At 41.4% G+C, this 22,522-nt stretch overlaps 1 protein-coding gene across 3 annotated transcripts in view; it reads right to left on the bottom strand.

Annotated features, from left to right (window-relative positions):
- The window catches only part of NEDD4L (NEDD4 like E3 ubiquitin protein ligase), a 193,107-nt gene that overhangs the window by 134,327 nt on the left and 36,258 nt on the right, over positions 1 to 22,522 (bottom strand). For all 3 annotated transcript variants that reach the window (XM_075021351.1, XM_075021352.1, XM_075021353.1), the window contains exon 2: positions 16,706 to 16,779. In XM_075021351.1, coding sequence (XP_074877452.1) covers positions 16,706 to 16,779 — 74 coding nt within the window. The remainder of the gene's footprint in view (positions 1 to 16,705; positions 16,780 to 22,522) is intronic.

Genomic DNA, 22,522 nt, shown 5'->3' on the forward strand with positions numbered 1-22,522 from the left:
GTAAACCTCTTCAGTTGGTATCACACTAAGGGCACACAAAATACCCATTCTCCACAGCTGCATTAGGAAGGCAGTGTGGCGGTGCATTTCTTTGCCCCTCTCCAGGCTGACGTATGGACTCGGGAAGGCTCGCCAGCCCTCGGCGTAAGCGTGAGGAGCCGGGCAGCGAAGCGACCCTTGGCTGTGCCAGGAACTCTTCCCCAGCTGAGACAGGGAGATCTGCTGTGCGTCTCAAGGACTCCTGCTGCCCGGCGGAGGGAGGCGGCGGACGGGAGGAGAGAGAGCCACTTCTCAGAACAACCTGCAGCCAGTTCTCTCTCCTAACGACCTGCAGACCTTGTTAGTACAGTCCTCCCCCGACAGGCTGGGAGCAGCCCCTCTCTGTGTTTGGAGTTCTTCTCAGTCTCAGAATTTCCCTTATCTGCATGTGAAATGGTACCAGCACAGCTGGCATCCCCGCAGTTTGTTGATGGCAAAAGTCCATCACCTCCCGAACCTACAAGCAGCGGTGCTACGGGAGGCCCTTGGAGCTCTCCCGGACCGCAGCGGGATGGGACCAGCATCTCCCTCTGAGCGGGACGCCTCTCGGAGCTCCCAAACTCTCCTGTTTGTTTGGGAAAATCGGAGGTCTGTCGCCGAAAGCCGACACGGCCAGGGCTGGTTCTCTCTGCTCCTTGAGGCTCGACCCTTCATCCGTTGAAACAAATGCCAAAGCATTCGAATCAAATATTTTCACTGAACTCAAGGGGAATTTTTAACAGGCATACCTCTTTTTCTCTCTTCTATTGTATGTATTTGTTAGCACCTTTATGCACGCATATGTACTAACCTCAGTAGTGTATAGTAAGTATGTTATAGCCAGTATATTGTAAGATACAAGTTAATACTTTCAAATATATACTTAAATCACTGTTGTGATTTTTATTCAACTGTGAATGGATTTTAGGCTGCTACTATACTCATAATCCCTTTAAGCTATAAACCGTTGCCCAAGTCTGGGACTAGGAGTCGATCCAGCCGCACCTAGACTCTGACAGGAGTTTAGAAAGCAAGGGGGTCTTCTCTGAACCTCGTGACTCAACGGGAGGGTCTTCCTTACCCTTTCCCACATTCCCTTTTACCCTATTACATTTTTGGTCCCTATATACATCAGTTTAGTTTGATTCTGATTTAATTTTCCTGTGTGCATTTTATCCATGTACTAAGTAATAGAGTGAACCTCGCCATTGAATTCTGTGAAGTGGCACTTATATACAAATTTCTATTAAATCATTTTTCTATTGCTAATACAATTGGAGGTGATTCTTTAAGCAATTCAACCCCCCCCTCTCATTTTTAATTCTCCCTGCGACAGGCAGTTATCAGATGAATTAAGTGAAATCCTGAATGTACAAGGCACCTTTAGTAACAGAAATACCACCTTTAGTAACAGAAACACACTTAACAGCAACATTTTGTATGCCAGAACAGGAGGAAAAAACAAATTATGCCAAGAAAATTCTTCCTTATTTTAGAGATGATAGGAAATTTGCCATGAGTCATCACCTAATATTAAGTTCTTAGTTACAAAGATGGTTATTTGTCATAAAGATATGTTTGTTAAGATAGATTTAAGAAAAGCTTGTGTGTACAGGGGTTAATGGTTGCCTGTCAAAACTCTGCAGCTACATCTGTAGAAGAGAAGGCAGCTGCTTTCAAATAAGGGAGGCTGCTCCTGTGCTCATGTCTATGGTAAAGTATACAAGTACAGATAAAAGATATTAAATGTTACCAGAATAACATTTTTTTATCTTCTGACAATCTGTAAACAATAGTGCAGCACTTTAATGCCATCACAGGCTTAAAAGTTATGCTTAATTTAATTATATTATTTATTGATCTATGTCTGCATCAATTTATTCACATTCATTTTCAATTAAAATAGACTATGATGTATTTATTTACAAAATAATAGTTCTAGAGCACCACTTCCATATATCTACTTCAAAGTTCTTTATAAAGGAGCCTAAAATTGCAATCCTCTTCATACTGTTTGGAAGAGTACGGAACAGAAAAGGAGAGCCAAACCTCGGTCACCCACCCAGTGCCTTTTACTTTTGCTACACAGCTGAAAATTTAGCACTACATTTCCTGACACGTATTATTGAAATACTTTCTAATTTACCTTCTATTCATAAAACAGTTCAAGAACATTATTTTATTTACTTCTCAGAACACCACCACCAGCATCTTGGTTTTCTATAGCCCAGAAAACAGTAATCCAATAGAACTGCTGCTTCGTAGAAATGTAATCAACATCAAACCCAGGATAGCTTTATATTAGCTATGGTAGGGAAAAGAAAAAAGGAAACAGAGTGGATTTTTCTCATAATCTTGCCTCACCTCCTCCTTAGGTATGACTGTTATACCCAGTCACAAGGGCTATACGCAGGCACACACTTGCACACTCTTTGCGGTTCTAATAAGTCTACTAAAAAAGGGAAGCGAAAGTTACGTCTGCCACCCTGTCCTTAACTCACCCGACAATGATTTCATAGCAAAGCCCTAAGAATACAGAAAGAATGACTGTTTCTTGGCAGTGTGTCCAAAATAAAGCTTCAGGCTGAGAGTGCACATCACTTTCCTCCCCCCAGTAGTGGAACAGTATTTATGGAGTAATAATACATGATTGCCTGGGGCAGGGGAACAAACCAGGCTTTAAAGCAAGATGGAGTGGCAGCTGAACAGTCACACAGGCAACAAACATGCAGGCTCACTGACATTATGGAACAGAGCATCGTTACTTGGGCTAATGGAAGTCTGGGTCCATAAACTCATTCAGAACAACACTTTGTGGACCCAGCAAGAAGTGTGGTCCTATCAGGCCCCTGGAGCAGTGAACTTGTTCATCAGCAGGGCTTATCTTTGCAGAAGAGGCCAGCTACGTTCACCTCCAGTATGCCTGCCAATCTGCATACTGGCAAGCTCTACCCTCAACACCCTCCGATACCCCTCCTTGCCAAGAGGGCAAGCTAAGGGCTGGCTTGTGCACCCCAACACCACAGGTGCCAGCCCAGGAGTCTTCCAAGACAGAAACAGAGAAATGAGTAGTTACAGTATCCTGGTTAAATTTGCATCAAAATATTCAATTTAGAGGGCCAATCCACAATTTATTACCTCCTAAAACATGGACAGAGGTAGCTGGGTGGATGCTTTTCCTTCCCTCAGGTAGCATCAGCAGGCATGAAACAATAAATTGCATACCACTATATTCAAGCTCCTCGAGATATTATTTTTTAAATTATTTTAAAAATGGAGCTCACAAATTAGGACAGGCTGAGATGCATTTATACCCTTTTTATGCCCACAAAGAGTAACTGGAATACATGAAACTTTCTGGATAAACTCATTTTGACTGAAGTCTATCCTCTGCAAATATTAAACCTGTATCAGGATTTCCATCAGGGGAAGCAAGAAACGAAACAACTCAGTTCTTCAGTTCACTGATGATGACAAATGCACGTAGAATCTGTTGTCTTCTAATGCACATCAGAAGCACTTACAGCAATAGAAACTACACTGGCCAGCAGCAACACTGGAAAACAAAACAAAACAAATTTTGAACAAAAACTAACCACCAAGTTATACCTGCTCCAGTTACTCACAGAGAACTTGGAGGAGGGGGGGAGAAACACCAGTGCTAAAGCAGTTATTTTTGGAAGCGTCTGCATTCCTCTCTACTTTCTTCTCTCCACGTTTGCCTACACTGCAATGGCTCATGCTGCCCATAGCTTTCTACAGATCTCCACCTCAGCAGCTCCCATTCTTTTACTGCAGCCACAGCCTCCAGCCAAACCATTACGCCAGGGGGGCTGGCCGCCCCCCTAGTCCTGCTCTCCTGAATCCAGAGCTGGGGAGAAGGCATTTGCCCCCTCACCACAGGCAGGGTCCTTTGAGCCCGCTGCGGAGCGGGCACGGGACAGGAACGGCTGCCTCACCGAGGGGCACCCGCACACACGGGGACATGCGGACAAGTCAGCGTGTCACCGCAGACTGTCCTGAATTGAACATTTGAGGAAAACACCTCAATAGACCCTGGCTCCCATTAACCGGGAACAGCTCACCTTTCCACCCACAGCTATAGCTACACCAGTCACCGCACACAGCTGATGGAGGGGGTCCACGACATCAGGTACCTGTGGTCCTCCTGTCCTTCCTGCTGCAGCCAGGTGATGCACCACATCCATGAGCTACCAAGCAGGTTTAAGCATATGCTCATTTTCAGCCAAACTATCTCCCTGAACCGACACGCAGTCCTGCTCATCCTTCTGCAAGAAAGCAGATCCATGCCAACAGGGCATGGCAAGCAGGAAACAGGACCACAGCAGCCGCTACTTAAGACAGCTTAAACTGTCACGAGTTTGCACCTAATGGTGCAAGAGCCAGCCCTCTTAAACAGTGATTTTTGTCACTTTCAATTGCATCAACATGTGCTGCCCATCAGCAAGTGTTTTGAATTCCTTATCACTAGCAGTGACGACTCCCCTCACCCCCCCCCGGGCTGCTCCAATTCAGTGGCAACACTGAACTGCTGCAGTAAGGGCTACGTTCTACAAGAAATGCTTCTAGCAACTACATTAGTTTTGACATGGTTATGTAGTGTCAGAATCTCCTCACATCTTACTATCAATACAAAAATAACTGTTGTGCTACCAGGATGTGCAAAATGTTCTTCCAAGTTTTCTCAGGGGCAAAACGTACTGTTAGCAGCCCTCATATTCCCTATTTCATTGGTCTTACCTTCCATAAAACCTGGGGCATATTCTTAACCTTAAATTCTTATTTTATTTATGTATTTATTTTTACCAACTAGGTGAAGATTTGGACAACTGCAAGAGGGGCAAGTAAGCAGCTGGGACGAAAGGTAAAGCTCCAGGAAAAGAATACCGCCTGGGGCAGCACAAGGGCCCTCACACCACCTTCCTCCCCATTTAAGTTTGCTGCTGCCCTAGCTGTCCCCTCCTGGGCACATCCAGGCCAGGACTACCTGTGCCAGCAGGCACCAGCATGGCTCAGAACAACTGCCCTGGGCTCCCTCACACCTGCCACAGTCTGCCCATGGCTCCGAGCACCCCGATTAGTCTCTGAGAATTCATGACAAGTTACCACACATTGTCACTCAAGGAGACACTCAAACCTCAAAATTGGTTTTGTTTTTCACTTACATAAATTATTGTTTCAATTGTAATTTCTGCAAAAGCAAAAAAAATCGCTGTGGTGTCTTTAAATGTGCAAAAACTCCATGTACTGGACAAATACAGAACAGAACGATGGTCCATGACCTTAAGAGGTAATGACCCAAGCATAAGATGAGATACAACAGAAACAGATGGGTGAATACAAGGAACCAACAAACAGCACCAGACAGCATGATGGGATATATATTGGCACTGGTCCCTTTGGCTGTTAGCTGGGCATTTGCAAGCTTCACCACCAAAACAGAGTTTTATCATGACCAACACAGTTGAAGGACAGTAAGCAAAACTTGTTTAAAAATTTAATGGATTATTGAGAGTGCCAGAGCTCACAAAGCAATCACTGACAGTAGCTAACAACCTCAGACAATTGAGAGCAATAGTCTCAAAGAAAGTAGGGCGACATGGTCAAAGCAGCAAGTTAGGGAAATTGGTCATTCTGCAACAAATGAATCAATGTATACCAACCCAAGCAAGAAAAACAGGATGTGGAAGTAATTGAGATGTGTGATGGTGAGAGGCAAAGGAGGGCTCCAACTTATTAATTTATGCTGAAGAAATTTGCAAACTTCACAGACCGGACATGCAGTCACAACTGATGCAGGCATGCAACATAGGCAGTGATGCTGCTGTGAACAGAGAAATGCGAAGCAGTACAGGGCTCAAGTCCAAGGGAGAGATCAAAACTTTTAGATAGTTTGAGTTGAAGCCTAGACATCCATGAGAGATCCAAACCAAAATCATGGCATCTATGTTGGATAAGAGAGGCATGACCCACACCAACACTTAGACTCACATGTTATCAGCACAGACATGGCCAGATTTGTAGCTGCAGATGGGAAAATGAGTATGGGAAAAGTCCAGGAAACTGACATGCCCAGAAACAGATTCTTCTGTTTCACCAGCTGGTAGGAATATACTGAATTCATAGCTCTGTATGCAAAAAATATGCTATTCAGCAGCAATACCACTTCCTAGCCATAACCCCAGTCTTGTGGCCTGCTCGCTGCCTTCCTGCGAAACTTCATCCAGCTCTCTGTTTCTTAGAGCCTCCTTCATACCTCAAGGAAGTGGACAGAAGACTACCTTGGAAAAGGATGGGATGGCAAATAAAGGGCGGGATGGGAAATAAAAAGTCAGAGAGCCCTCAGCTGGTCATTCATGCTTCAGAGCAAAATGCCCAGAAAGGTCAGTTAGCAGGATCAAGGAGAGCAGCATGGAAGGAGGGAATCCCCAACCATCCCGCTGCCAGAAAGGTCTAATCATACCTCCGTATGAGCAGTGTTACCATCCCATTTGGTGTCAAGAGCTGTAGATACTTCACATTCACACAGCATTTCACCTTACTAGCTCTGTTCGTTATGTTCTGAATCATGCAGGGAGAGGTACCAAGCACCTTAAGGATACATGTGCTGTTATCAACAACAGTTGACTTCAGTAAGCTGCAGTGTTTAATGGAAAGGCTTAAGCAAAGCTTGAAAGTTAATGATTGAGCAGCAACTTTATTTTGCAACATAAGATGCAAGGCTTTCCCTCACAAGATGCTCTAGTATTTTCTTCTTTTAAAGCAGTAATTTCTGCCTTCCTTTCACTCAGCCCCACAGAGTAGCATATGATTATGAGACAAGTGGGTTTTTTAAAAAATGAAATGCCTACCCTCATATCATTTCTTTAATAAAAATTGGGTTTACTCCTTCTTCAAAACCCAGGAAATTTTTCCTTTTTGAAAGGAAAAAGAAGTACTGAATTCCAATAGGTTATTCTGAATCTACAGGAGTGAAGTTTCACTGGCAGTTCAGTGAAAAGCTGACAGAGCAGTAAAACTTGTTCAACTTATTTGGGAGATCTGCAGAAGTTTTAAGAGAAAAAGACACTAACATAACACAAGCACTAATTCTCATTCAACAAAGACTGAAAACAGACTAAGAGAAGAGCCATTTGAAATCTAAAGTGCCAGACATCCTTAAATGTATATGCACAATCCCAGCTCTGAAAATTTAGGACAGAAAGAAATACTTGAAATACTTCACACAAAAGAGAAACTCCACAAAGGAAAGCTTCTCCAAGTCTGTCAGACAGCTGTTTTAGCATGGTACTTGCAAACAAGGGGTAAGCCAGCTGGACTTTTGTAATGAAATACCCACCTATGGCTGTTGTATGCTTTCCATAACTACAAGATGACAACATAGTTATAGGCTCACACTGTTGGGCAGAGTAGCAATGAGAAGAAAGAATTCAATTACACTGGGACTGTTGATTAGTTCAAATGAAGTAGAAATAAAAACACAATGCATCCTGGGAAATTGTCAGATATGGACCATCTTTCAACTATAAGATATGAGACCTTCCTCAGTTTAGATAGAAAAATTAATATATATAAAAAGTAGAAGCTGATGATCATTTCAATCCATTCTGCTTAGTGATTTAATGTGATCAGTAGAAGAGGAAGAAAAGACAGAAGTCTGCCTCAAATATTTAAGAACAAAAGGTTTTCCTTAGAAGATTTTGTCCACATGCCCCTTTTTCTTTTAAGGATATCAGATGCAGGTGAACTAGCAGATCATAGGAGATAGCAGGCCAAGTGGAGAAAATCTGAGTGGCTGAATACAGTCACTTCCTTTTTCAAACAATAAGAAACATTTTAAATTTTTCTATCTGTACACAAACTTTTCTACTGAGCAATTATCTGATGAAAATTATTTTTCACTATGACATTATAAACTTCAGGAATTATTACTAAGTCCCCTTACTCATTAGCAAGACCGCATACTTGAATAAGCAGTATTTCTCCATTTATAGCTACTGAAACACATACCCTGTGCATCCTGAAGAACATGATACGTATAAATGGAGAAAACCCTGCTGATTTTTGAAAAACAGGAAAGCCTAATTCCCTCGAAAGCCATCTAAGTACCAGTGTGTGGTAAAATCTGAGGAAATTCTCTGGTGCCCTCTGCTGCCAGCTACGAAAAATGAACTAGACCTGACCTAGCTGGTTCCTCACATGCAGCCTGCTTGGGGAGTCACTGCAGATCCACCCTGTCGGAAGCCTCCCTGCATAAAACTGAAGACACTGCACCAATTTAATGAATATACTGATACACTTTATGCCCACTCTTGGCAGCTTAATACTGCTTCATTTCACTCACCAGTTTGAGGCAAAAACAACATTAAGGTTTCATAAACAGAAATACCTATTATCCAGTGTATTTCTTGTGAGCGGGCTTTAACCTCTTCGGGTAACATCCCCCTCTACTAACCACTAGTCATACATTTCGGACAAGTCTTTGTTTTGCTGTCCCTTCAAGTGCTTTCTTGAAGTAGAGCCTGAAACATTTTCTGTGACCGTAGTCTGAGATTACATGCCTAGAGCTCCTGGCTCGCTCTGCCATCACCCGCTGCCCCTCTGACCAGATCGTGGGTCGCTGTCCCCTTCTGTCACACCAGTGAGACCAGGGTGTAAACAGGTAAAGTGACAAGAGTAAGGTCAAACTACAGCGCAGGGATGAAATGAGCCGCTGGAGCAGACAGACAGGAACTCTGGCTTTTTATTGCTTGCAAATATACACAGACTGCAGTGTCTTTACCTTTCTTCAACACCACCATTGATGATGTCTTGAGGAAAACAGCTAAACAGTGAAGGATCTTCCCTCAGGACTACCTGTTATCACAATTATTTGAGCGTACATCTTGCAAATCTCTCGGGAAAAGCTCAAGACAAGAAAGTACAAGGGGACTTACCGAACAGTAGGAGTGAGAAGGAAGCAGACAGCTCTGGCTCTCACAGTTACTGAGGTTATATTATATATTGCAAGTACTGAGGATGTACTACCACTGAAAACTTCTACCTTCAGAAAACAACCACCTCTGACTACATTTGTTCCATTTCTTCTCCTCTCCAGGCAGGCATGTGCACCAGCTTTAGACGCAACACTGAATGAGTTCATTTCAACATTGGCTCAAGGCTGCTCTAATTGCCTTGTAGTTTTTATTCAAGCACACCAATTTAATAGGTAAAGCACAAGCTGCATGTGGTAGCTGAAGTAGTGCATGTGCTATCTTGTCAAAGATATTGCTTTCTTCAGGACATCCTCATCATCTAATATTTTATATTTTAATGTCAACCTCTAATTTTTTTAATTATTTTTTTTTTACTCCTTTGCCTTCCAAAGTACAGCTTGATTTAGATTTAATGAAGCTCTCGATTGGTTTCTTTCCCTTCCCCCTGCTCTGTAAATAACTTGTTAACTTCTACTATACTAGAAAAACTTTCCATTTTTTCCATTGCAAATTGAGCTGTCATTTAGAATGTATTGCTAGCAAACTCACCCCCTCCAATGCAATACTGTAACAGCCACGTGTTCAATCATTCATCATTTAAAAAAAAAAAAAAAAAAAGACAGTGGTGATAGGAACTCATCATGGTTTCATCCCAACACCTACTAGAGCACTCAATCCAAGTTCGCAAGAATAAAAGGTCTTATTTGAGTCTTATTTCTCCTGAAGTACCATAACACATCAAGATTTTCTAGTGAAATTCAACTTGGATTGCCCAGTGCTCTCTCAAAACATAGCAAGTGCATGGCAAATGAGAAAATTAAATAGCTATGGCATGCACAAAGCAGAGGTAGACAGTGAGCATTACTGCTCTCTGGGTAAGACTAAAACACTTTCATTGGTCAACAGCATTGCACTCAAGAAGTGGAAGGTTTGTATTGCTTTGAATACCTCATTTCTCAAAGCCTTAAACCAGCAGAAAAGTGGTTTTCTATACTTCCCCACACACACCCCCCAACTAGAAAAAGGAAAAAGAAACACAGTATGAACTCTATCCTACTTGAGCAACTGCCATCTAGTCAAGTGGCTTTGTTGAATTTGGTCCTTTGAGAGGTTTGCAATGCAGAACTCTCTAGTTTTGCTCCACCTCCAGGAACTCCCTGAGACAGGCTATATGCAGTATTTTCACTCTGCAATAGATGTCATTTTGCACTACTGAAACATTTCTCCAAAAATTACTTCTATGAATCTAGCTAATGTAACACTTTACTGGGTAAGGTTTTTGACTAATGGCTGATATCAAAATCCATTTTGTTAGGCCACGACAAAAAATAATTTAAGAATTGGAGTTTTGTCTATTTTTACATACGTAAATAATTTTAAAGAAAACAGAAGTTATGGATAAAACCCCTTCTTTGTTGAGCTGTGCATTAAACAGCCAGCAGAGTGAGCATTCCTGCTTGCTCAGATAGCACTGGTGAAGCACTGAAGAGGCAGTTCATTATGAATCAGTTGCTTTTTAAAAATTGTTTCATTAATTTTTGAGAGCAACTCACTTCAATTAGTCTGCCTCCACTTGACAAAGGAGATATCAGTATGAGAAAGAGAACAGGCTGTTTTTAAAACCCAGTTCCAAGGTAGCACACTCGCTAAGGGGAATAGTTCCAGGGGTATAGCTGTCACCAGAATACTTCCATTAGTTAAAACAACATATACCATAACTCATATTGGACTAGAAACAGTAATAGTGGACTTAAAAGAATAGCTAAAAGGTAAACATCTTCTATCTTTGTCATCTGCAAGGCCTATTCACAGTCACACATGCTCTCCTTCCATTGCCAATCCACAGTAACAGAATACATATGAATTAAAGAATTCAGCCACATTTCAAGTAGCCTTGTTCTCAACAGGGGTACACATATAATTTAAAATACCACCAGAAGCCTGGAGCCTGCATGACATAGCACTAACACCACTACTGCTAAATCACTGATCTTAGACACAGGAAACGAGGACAGAAAAAAGGCCTGCATCTTGGCTGCACCTTTCAGGCTGCAGGCTTTTCAGAAAAGAGCAGGTAAAAGCAATAAACCAGAGGCAAACCATGATAAACTATCACATCATTAGAGGTGTAACTTCCCATTAATGAAAAACATCCATAATTTTAACTGAAAAGCACTTCACCTTTTTCAACTTCCAGACACCACAATTTCCACTCACTGCATGACTTAGAAGGCAAAAGTAGCAACTAAGAAATTCCATCAGATATACCCCTGTACAGTATACACAAAATCCTTTCTTTCATTCCAAAACTGGTAGTTGAATAAGAACATCCACACCATAGCATCTTATTTCACGCAATCAATAATAACCAAAAGACATTTTCTTCTCATTTATACATAAGCATTCACCTTTATTACTTGTGATTGCATTTGTGTGTATACGTAGGAACTGTATTTATAAGGAGTGTCACCACTGTGCCAAAAAAACTCAATAGCCAGCCCAGTGCTATCTTCAGAAGTGTTGTATTTTACTTACTTAGATTTTTTTTAAGGGGAAAAAAACCAATCAAAAACTCAGGCCCACACTGGACATACCTTCAGGGAAAGATACAAACTTGTCCACTGAGGCAGACCATGCTCAGCAAATAGAACAAGTCACTAGAGAAGTAACTCTACTTAGATTTCAGTAATATATAAAGATATTCAGGAGAGGAAATTTCATTTTATATTCCAAGGTTCTCTAGGCAGTGAATGCATTTACATGCAGTGACTTGCACAGTGCAGCCGCAGCCATGATGATACTCACAGCATCATTCCTAATATGCAAATAAAAACAAAATAGTAATAAATAATAATAATTGTTCAGTATGTTGCTGATTAATTACATTATCATTTGCATTATTAATTACATAGAAGGACACAAATACTAGCTGAATTCATTAAGACATTACATCTAAGAAGTTGAGGGGGAATTAAAAGGAAATAATGTAAAATAATAATGTATATATTATAATATAGTATATGTCAGGTGGTAAATATACATGCCAATACACTAGACAGCTACAAGATTGTAATGAAATTCATCACGCTTAACCATCACCTCGGGTTGCTCATAGCTACTATTTCACTCCACATTCCAGTATGCTTTGTGTCACTGTAATCATAATTCTATAAATTTCTGAACTCTTATATATCATTATTTACTATCAAAATGATTTCATAAGCCAACAAGAACTTCAAAAAAGCAAAATCAAAAGCACTGAGTTTTCTTTATTGTTTCAGTCTTCAGAAGAAAAACACTAGTTTCTCCAGTGCTCTGCACTGGTAAGAGACTTTCCTTGGATTTAATCAGGCAAGAAATGGCTTTCAGACTCTGCAAGCCTACAGGCAGTGTTTTATAATGGTAAAGTTGATTAAAAACGGTAAGGAAAACCCTCAGAGGTGCAAACACAATGTATGCCTTGTAGTTAAATTTTTCATAGTTAGTTACATGGTAACTTACTATTCTGCCCCAGCCTTTAAGCCCTGCATGACCCTACCATGAAGAGGCACATCAGCTCCTGGGGCCCTTGACTTTGCAACTCCAACATGTTTTCAAATGACTTTAACTCATTCTAAAGTAACTATCTAAAATATTTAGCAGCCACTTGACCTTTCTCCCAAAAAGGATATTACAAAGATCAGGAATTTGTCCTCAACAACTTGATTTAATTTCTGAAAAGAGACAAGAAAACATGTATTTGTCCATAATCCAGAAGCGCCAGCTAGGAACAACATGCGGCAATCCTAACGTTTCATAGCATACGGGATGCCACGAGTGTGTTAAAATCCTCAGACCATGCTGTTGCATCTTTGGGTGCTGACGACTTCTTTTCTGTGACAGCAGCAAACACACAACGCAACCCCATAAGTCAGCCCTGTCCAAATCTACACCAGGATGAATCACGAGGCATTTTCCTCCGGTCTCGAATGTTCATTTTTCACAGCAAGGCCTATGAATATGCACGCTTCCAAAGATGGGGCCACTCACTGTGAGGAGCCGCCTCAGAGCTTCGCCCCTGTGCCCCCCTCCTGCCGCCCTTGCTGACACATGCCCGCAGCCCCAGCGGCATTTCCCGGCCGTCCCGGCACGTTCCGTGCAGGAGGGACAGCTGCCCCGAGAGATGCCGCAGCGCAGGGCTGGGCTGGGCTGCGGCTCCAGCGGCGCGTCCCCTGGGCAGGGGGTGAGGGACCACCTCCCGTGCAGCCTGGCAGACAGCGCTGGCACCCAGGGAAATCCAGCCCTGACCCCGCCGCCTGCCCGGGGTGGCTGCCATCTCCTGGCCGCCGTCTCCTGCCCATCTTTCCGCAGGGCTGGGAGGCTCCGGGAGGTCACTCGGGTAGTCACCTCCCAAGGGCGGGAACGGGAGTTTTGGGGCAGGCGGTCTCCAGCTATCGCAGGTAAGAACGGGAATGAGGGAAGCAGGAAGATTTAAGAGGAGACCAGCTGCTGTGAGAGACACCTTCCATCCCAAGTACGGAGAGAACATTCAGGAGTGGAAGCGCAGAACTCGGCTGTTCCTTCGTCCCCCAGCCGCGCTGCTGGGTGCACCTTGCAAGGGGTGTTCTGCACCCACCAAGAAGATCCTCCGCACGGCCCACTTGGTTATTTCATCCTTTGCCGCATCTGCCGACCACGTTCTCGGTTGCCACGCACCGCCCAGCAGCCAGCACCCGCTGCCTTTACAGATTCAAATGATCTATTTTCACATCAGATATTATTAGCCTGTGGCTGTGTGCTAAAAGTGACACCATAACAAAAATCAACTTGGAAGAGACTTGTGATCTCATGGAAATTATTTATGGGAGAGGGAAACAACGGAGTGTCAGGGTCCACATCCACACCAAGAGAAGAAAACACACACAGACAGGGTTAGTTATCCCTATTATTTAGGGATCCTGAATATATGCTACATATTAAAAACTATGCATACAGTTCCAATGCCTGCAAATTTTCCTTATCCTCTTGCTTAGGTCAAACATTACATGTTTCTCCTCCACCCCCCCAAATGAGAATTTAATCATCTACTCCATACTGAACCTAACAGAACTGTTAATGGGATAGTTATTACACAATGCACGCTCAACAGCTATGTTAGAATGACACTATCTGTAGCAACTTAAATCATACTTAAGATTCAAGCAGCATGAAATGTTAATATCTCAGCAAGGTATGCAAGGCCCCTAAAACAAACAGAAAGATTAAATTGGCACCTTAGCCAAAAAAAAGAAAACTTTCTGAAAGCTTGCCAACACAGCAATACAAGCATTTCACTGAGTTCATAACGTATGATGCCATTAGTCTCAACTTTTACTGAAGAACTGTTTAAAACAAAGTTAAAAACATAAGTTGGGAATATGTTTTTAACTCTCCGGTTTTATGGAAATCCTACTGACCTGAGACCAATTTACTTAAATATTTAAGGGCCACATCAATAGAACTCAGTTCAAATTTCACTTAAGTTTTGATATTATGCATTTTGAAAGATAAAAGGTATTTTTACAATTTATCAATTTCTAAGCAAGTTTTAGGAGTTCTTTTGAACACGACATCTTAAATATTTACAAAAGTTCTATGAGAAGTATGGCCAAAGGAGATACTACAATGCCGGGGATTCAGCTGTAAAGTTTCCAATGTATCCTTTAACAAATCAAATGAACACTAAAAAGGTTCCCACTTCTTTCAGATTACTTCTGTGAATTTGCCACAGCACTTCAATATTTATATAAAGTTCCTCTTAATGAGCAGATTCAATATTCCAACCACTAGTTTTGTTTTGTTCAAAAGAAGTGGTAAAATTTAATGCTCTAGAAATAATGCAGAAACAAAATCCAGCCAATTAAATATATCAAGTAACCCCAAAATCTGTAATTTTATGAAAAGGCCAAATTAAACAAGATCTAGAAAAAGCAAAGTTAGCACATAAATATGGCAATTCTAGGGTTAGCATTTGCAATAGAAATCTTGTATTCCCTGTGCCTTAGTCCCATCTCTTCTCTAGAATTTGCTCCTCCTCTCTTTTATTTTGGTACTGCAGCATCTCAATGCCAACTGCAGGAGTCTATGAGGTAGATGCTAATGTTGTGAGCAAGCAGTAGTACTCCTATAGTGCGACCCAGTGACACTATTAACAGTACTACCTCGGATCTCATCAGCAAGCACTATGTGTCCAACTACATCTACATATGAGCTGCTTCTTTTGTTGCTTATGGTCAGCATCAAAAGCTGTTCTTCAAAATAGCAAGTTTGGGGAAAGAAAATAAAAAAAGCTTTGTCTTACCATATTCTGCACACAGCTACCAAAGGAACGTTTGTTGCAAATTTCACAAAAAAAATTAAAGTTTATTAAACTTTTAATTGCTGCTTTCATGTAGTTTCAAGCTAGATATGCAAGCTAATGAACAATTTGTAAGCATCATTAAAGAAATACAGGAAAATGCACAAGGGAGGCTCATTTATACATTAAAAATCAGTAATTTCAATAAAAGCTAAACTGGATACCCCCTCATTTCAAACTGATAAAAACCTTTTAAGTAGATTGGAACATTTGCAGTAAAGAATTTCCCCACACTTAGGCTTGAGATCATGAAACCTGAATTAACCGGGGGCGGGGGGGAATCAATGCTTTCCAGTTCATTTTGGCTTCAGAATCAGCTTCTCCCCCAATTGCTACCTGATTCGATTCTTTAAATCATTGCACAGCAAGCCTAGGCTTGGAAAAAAGCTATTCCTACACCTGTGACTAATTCTTTCAAAACAAAAGACTTGAGAACATACAAAGTGACTGTATCTGTTTCTTTCCATTAAACCGTTTAAAACCAGTTTTCTTGTTTGACAATTATTATTTTTGGCCAGAGACTAGTGCAAACTATGGTCTGTTTGCCTCATTTTTTGATACACAGATGAACAGGGAAGCAATCATATGAAGACTGCCTTATGCACTCCAGAAACCTCTCTTTTTCCTCTCAGGTCCCCAGTTTAAAACTCAAGGTGGTTCAAGGCTCAACTGGAGTAAAAACCTGGACCTGCCATAGCCTAACAGAAAACCACTAGGTCAGCACAGTTCACTCTGAATTCTTTTCAACATTAGTACTTACTGCTAGCCTTCTCGTGGCATTGGCTGAACAGGAGAAAATCATTTTATTGCCTCTCTCTAAAAGGCACCATCCTTAGGAACTGCAACAGTGGTACCTGGATACGTCCAAGACCAAGACAATTCACAGTCTGGCTACCAAGTCAGACTTCAACGCCTGGCACCTGAGAGACTGGTACTGAAAGCCAGCAGGGAAAGTAAAGACAGAGGGTACTGCTGGCTTTTGGTCTTTCTTGTATTATGTGGGGCATGTGGGGAGATAGCTGGGAGTCATTTTAAGTATTGCCAAATACTGTCAAAGTCTGAGCTGCTCCTCACAAGCTCGCAGAGATAAGGCAGACGGTGAACTCGGGAATGGCTTCCTGCGGCAGGAGAGGGCACGAACAGCCACTACTGTGATTAATGGCTTTCTTGCCAACACACAGTCCATAATTTGCATCGGTTGTAATCAAGTAATAGGATCTCTCATCACGTTTATGAACAAACAACTATAAAGCATCCTTGCTCTGCTAAGTTTATTCTGTTTAAACGCATAAAATAGTCAACGCAGAACACCTACCTGGCTCCAAAGATGTCTTTTTTTGCCAGATCAATGCCAGAAACCACCTTTACCCTGAGGATACGAGACTCCTCCTGTTAATAAAAAAGAAAACAGGTTTAATGTTTATTCTGTAATTCATTTTGAAGATCAACAGTCTGCAAGAGGTTAAGCTGTGAATGAACTCTCAGCCTTTAGATAGCAGGAGTCTTTCCTGCTAGGTAGGATTTTGAGAAGAAAAACCTCTGGGAAGGAGATATACACTTCCAAATATGAAGAGCATCCAATGCCAGTCAGAGCTGTAATAAAAGCAGAGTAAGAGTGGATAACGCTAATAATATCATAGTAATAATAATATAACAATAATAATAATAAAAGTAGAAGACAATTTGCTGAACAGGGCCATTTCAAATCCTAAATTATCCATACTCCACAGAAATTCATTCTGCTTTGAGTCTAAAGCTGTCTCTTCAAACACAAGGGAAAATATTTGTAACATTTGTGTCCAATAATGCTAATACCTCTTGGTCAGAGATGTCTACGGTTTAAGAAAAAAAAGTGAAAATTAAAAATAAATCCTTAAAATTACATTTTTTTAAACCTGTCTCACCACCTTGGTATATATAGAGCTCAAAAACAACTTTCAGTGACACATGGCAATTCCTGAAGATACACATTACTAGGAGGACATCAACCTGATGCTCATTTTTACGTTAAGCTACCTAGGAACATCAGTATAAATGGTATTTTTTACTGTATTTTTTTTTTCACCCTGTTTGATCAGTTTATTTTTGCTACACAAAGAGGCCACTGAAATTAAATCTGGAAGGGATCCTACAGAAACAGGTTCTGCAGTCACCCCTATCAGTTATACCTTTTTCTCCTCTGATAAGCCTTCCAGAACTGCAAGATACAAGATTCAATTACAGTAATTTGAGACTCCATTCCTTGAAGCTTGTTCAGCAAACAGTAACATTTTCCTACAGGTTTATCCTGGCACAACCATACTACACCTAGTCTATTTGTTTTAGATAGCTAAAAGCAAGACGCAGATTTGTTAGCTGTCTGAGATTTTTGAGATTATCGGGAAGGTTGGAAACACCCCAGAAGCAAAGCCGTACCTGTCCAGTCTAATACCATTCCTCTGGAAGGAGTCAGAAACAGATTACTGCAGAGAAAGAAAAACAAAAGTCTCATTGAACCTGTCTGCAGGGTGAGTTCCATCCTGACACACGTCCTGCTGTAGTAACTGTGCTGCATTAAAACAAAAGGTCGAGGATTCAAATCCTTTCTGAAAATTTGTTTCTTGGTATTCTTTCCAGCAGCACTTAACACTGTCCAAAGAAGTTTCTGATTAAGAAAATAGGATTCCTTCCCAAAAGAGCCTAAAGCTCACCAGAGAAGTGAACAAAATAGTATGCGAAACAGAACAATTCAATGGACTTATGTTAGTGGACACTGAACTTTTTTTTTTTCATATGTTAACATTTTTCAATCTGTTCATGTCAATACAACATGCCTGGTCTTCTAGAGCAGTTTTAATAGACAAAAGGCAATGAACTTGCAAATTGTGATCCAAGAAAATTCCTTCATTAAGAGAAGATGGCATAGAAAAAAAGAAGTCAGAAATGTGGACTATTCTGATTTTACTGAAGGATAAGAAGTTGTAATACTAAGTAGAGGGGGACGGAAAGAGGGATTTCTGACAGTTACTATATTATCAATGCTACTCAGATTTCTTCCCACAAAGTCCAACATCAACTTTGCTAGAGTGGCATCTTATTTCTGCACTAAAATCATCTCTGCTTATTAACTGAATTAAAACAACATACTTAAAAAAATCACAGAGCAGGAGGAAGTCCAACTACTGGAGGATTCCTAGTTCAGGTTCGGCAAAACACAGAAGATGATGCTCCCGACTATCTAAATAGATACTCAAAACCATAAAGTATGACCAGTTCAAGTAGACCAGAAGATATGACCCTGTTCCATCCCTGCATGCAGGCCCTCAGCCTCTGCTAAATATTCCATTTTACCAAGCAGAAACAGTGCTTTTGCAAATGTTTGTTCAAATTTTCGTATGCATAAGATATATGTATTATTTGAAAAAATAATTTAAAACCACCTCAATTAGTAACAACCTCAACTTTTTTCCTTCAGTCAGTAAGATACTTACTTTGATAACATCTATTGTATACAAGGAGCAAGGTGAATTTTGGATGATGGAAAATCCTTCTGCAGAACATGACACTTTATGTATAGTACTCTGAACCATAGAGGTAGCTGTTCAGACAGCTTGTATTTAAAATAATTCCCTTGTAATGCACCAAACTTTTCTTATCTGTATCATTTTGTCTGAACGCATTCACAAAAGCAGCATAACAACACAGGTGCATTCATGTACACACATATGCATAAAAAACATAATAAAAAAATATTCCAGTTCATGTGACTACACAAAACCTCAAATGATATAGATGCAGGGTTCCCAAATTAAGCTTGCTCAAGCATCACCGTGGGCAGTAGTGGGAACCAGCAGCAGCTCCCAGCTTCCCAGGCTGTGCACTGGCTGACACCTCAGATTTGACCTCCCCTTCCTTAGCTGGGAATGCTGCCGGGGGGAAACAGCAAGACTGAAGGGCAGGAAAAAAAAAAAATAAAAAAAATAAGCATTTCATATTCTTATGCTTGCTCCTTGTGTCCCAATTTCTTCAGTTATCTCCAAGTATGCTGTGTCTAGGTAAAGAAAAGAGTTAAATTTTCACAGCAATAGAGAGGTAATCTCACCTCATTGTCCACCAAAAAAAACAGATAAAGGATTGCTTGGCTAGGCACAGGAGAGACTTGAAACAGAGCATCAATTACCTGAGACAGGTTTCCACCCACCCTTCTCTGAAAAGACTGTACAAGTAAAGAAAATTAGGATTTTGGTTGTTTTTTCTTGTAAACCCAGGGCACAACAATGGAGAGTAGCCAAGACAAGAACACTAAACATGGAAAAATTCTGAACGAGAAGACCCAGGATCCAAACCCCAAATAAAGTGATCCCTTCACAGCTTTGAGCCTGAGCTAATCTTTAGTAAGCAGCACTTGCGCTTATTGAGATTAAGGACATGTTTACACATACATTTCTCTCAGTGGAAAGTGCCAACTTTAACAGCTCTCCCCTCCATTTTATTCCATTCCCACCAAGGTTTTTCTGAACTTAGGTCAACACCTTAAGCCAGTGGAGCCCACAAACGATATGCCAACAAAACTGAAGGGGGGGGAAGAAACAGACAGCCAGAGATGAAGGGTAGATGGAGGCATCTGCTTAAAAGCCAGCACTGCTATACAAAGATATATGTGGCACCAAAACGAGAAATTCGAGGCTTCAGTCTACAACACTCATTAATATTCAGCTGAGCTTAGAAAACGCCGACTTGCTTTTTATTTTTACTCCAAATACCTACATTTCCAGGATGGGGAAATCCTTATGTACAAGCATGGAGAACATCTTCACTGAGTTTTTGTGTCACCTGGACACACCCTCCAGATTAAATAATATTAAAAAAAAAAGCCAAAGACTTAACTATCACTCCAGGATTAGCTAACTATAAACCAAGACTACTTGCCAGTAAAGCTAACACCTCTTGTAAGCCTTGGGCTCATTGCTCATGCTCTGCACTGGGTGATTGATGCCTCTGCAAAGTGTAAAACCCAAGTCAGTCATCCAGCACAGCCAAGTCCAGTGCCACCTATAAGTAGCTACGTGTACACTCACCAGCACCCAGTCTGATATATCCTGCAAAGACTGAGCTGACTGTATTTAGTAGGCAGGAAAACCCCAGACACAAGCAGAGAGTGGGATAAGGAAACAAATCTGGAGGATTAAGGACAAGTGATATATTGCAGAGCTATGGTTCTTGTTGGGATCCCATGCATGGGAGACAGGGTCTGCAGCGAGGCTGAAGGATACATGGAGGGACATACAGTTGGAGTCCTGATTTGTAAAATGACTAAACGAACAAGACCACGTAGAGCAGGTTAATAAGGCTGATCAGAGAAGAGACTTTGAGAAGCACAGCTCTGTGGGGACTTGGATCAGGGCACTAGACATACAAACCACAGGAGCAAAGCTCCCTAGGGAGGGATACACACACACACTTTTACACTCACTCAGTGTGCTCACTGGAGCCTGACCAAACCCGCCGTCAGAAGTGGGAAAGGAGGGCCTCCTTCAATACCACCACAGCTGAACCACCGTACATACTCTTCCTCAAGCGTCAGATACAAAGTGGAAAGGGATGCTGGATAGGTCCCTGACCAGAACAAGATGATTTTTTTTGTTGGACTTAAAGGCACTCGCTTAATTAGCCTGTGCATGTCTTAAAAATTAAACAGATGCCACAAGACAACTGCAATGATGAGTTCTTTACAGATAAACAGCTTTAGGTACCACATGAACCGACATGCTGCTGAGCAGAAAGACAACCTTAAACTGTCTAGACAACAACCTGATACACATAAATCCAGTAGAGTACAATTTATTGGCAGTTGAATATCCTGACTGAAAGACTTTCATGAGTAATCAAACATCTAACTGATTCTCACAGAGCAGTTTTCCCAATACAAATAAACTTGAATTTTCTGGCAACTGTATCTAACATCCCTTTAAGTCAGTAAAAAGTGAAAAGAGGCACTTGCTTAGCACCCACCAAGGTGGTCAGGCTCAGGGACACAATCTTGGGATACTCCCTCCCTGCCTGTGCACCCAAGAAGCTGGCACCTACCCTCACTTGCTCAACACCCCACCCCATCTTTCCACTAACAGCCAAATTTTCCTTCTTGCAACATCACAGGGATCAAGAGGCAGGAACATGCAAGTAGGATACGATAAAGGGAAGACAAGGTTAGGAAAGTTGAGACCATCTGACAGAAACACTGTTCTTACCAGAGGACTTCAGTTATTAAGCCGCCAGTTGCTTCTCGAGTTGCCATTCCCAGCACACTCTAAGGAAAAGGCAGCAGTCCACAAGAGCGCTCTAGAAACATTTCATGGTCTGCAGTCCCCACTGGCCCACCCTAACCTACCCAAAATGAGTTAATACTTGGTGTTCCAAGGTCACTACTCAACGCTGCATGTTTTCACAGCTTCGCTTCATGTCAACAGGAAGCAACCACTCCACTGGTTGCATGGTCATAGCATTTCCAACAGCATCTGCACTAAAATGCAAAAGGGAATACGAGAATACTTGAAATCAACAAGATCTGTTTTCCTCTCCCCACTTTCCCTGTACCATGGATGGGAGCTTTTGACCTGGATTCCTTCCTCTTCATTTTATATTTAGTAATCACAGAGAACTGGTGCTTAGATGATTTAAATGCTATGACACTGACAGCGGTTAAGAGCAGCAACTTATCTGCTGCATACATCTTTAAATCACTTTTCATAATGTTGTCAAGTGGATATATAACAGACACTCTTCTGGTTCTACTCAGAGCTGAAAATATCTATCAAAGAGAAATACTCATCTGGTGGTAAGATTAAACTGTATCCGCCTTCTCTGCAATTCCTGCATGTCTGAAACAACTAGTATTAGCCACTGACAAATGGCAAACCAGACTAGATGGACATCTACCTCCGCAATTTCTGTACTCCACTGAACACCATTCATTTTGAAAAGCATATATTCTAAGCTTCTTTTTGAAATGCACTGTTTGAAAAAGAAGTTAAGCTCACCCCACAGAGGAATTTTTCTAACATTTTAAAACCTTGCCTGTAGCACAGTAAGCCTGGAAGGGTCTCCTTAAAATGCCAGGTGCTGCCACTCCCTAGTCCTTTCGAGATCTGCAGTT

Source organism: Buteo buteo, chromosome Z (genome assembly GCF_964188355.1).
Source record: "Buteo buteo chromosome Z, bButBut1.hap1.1, whole genome shotgun sequence".
NCBI lineage: Eukaryota > Metazoa > Chordata > Aves > Accipitriformes > Accipitridae > Buteo > Buteo buteo.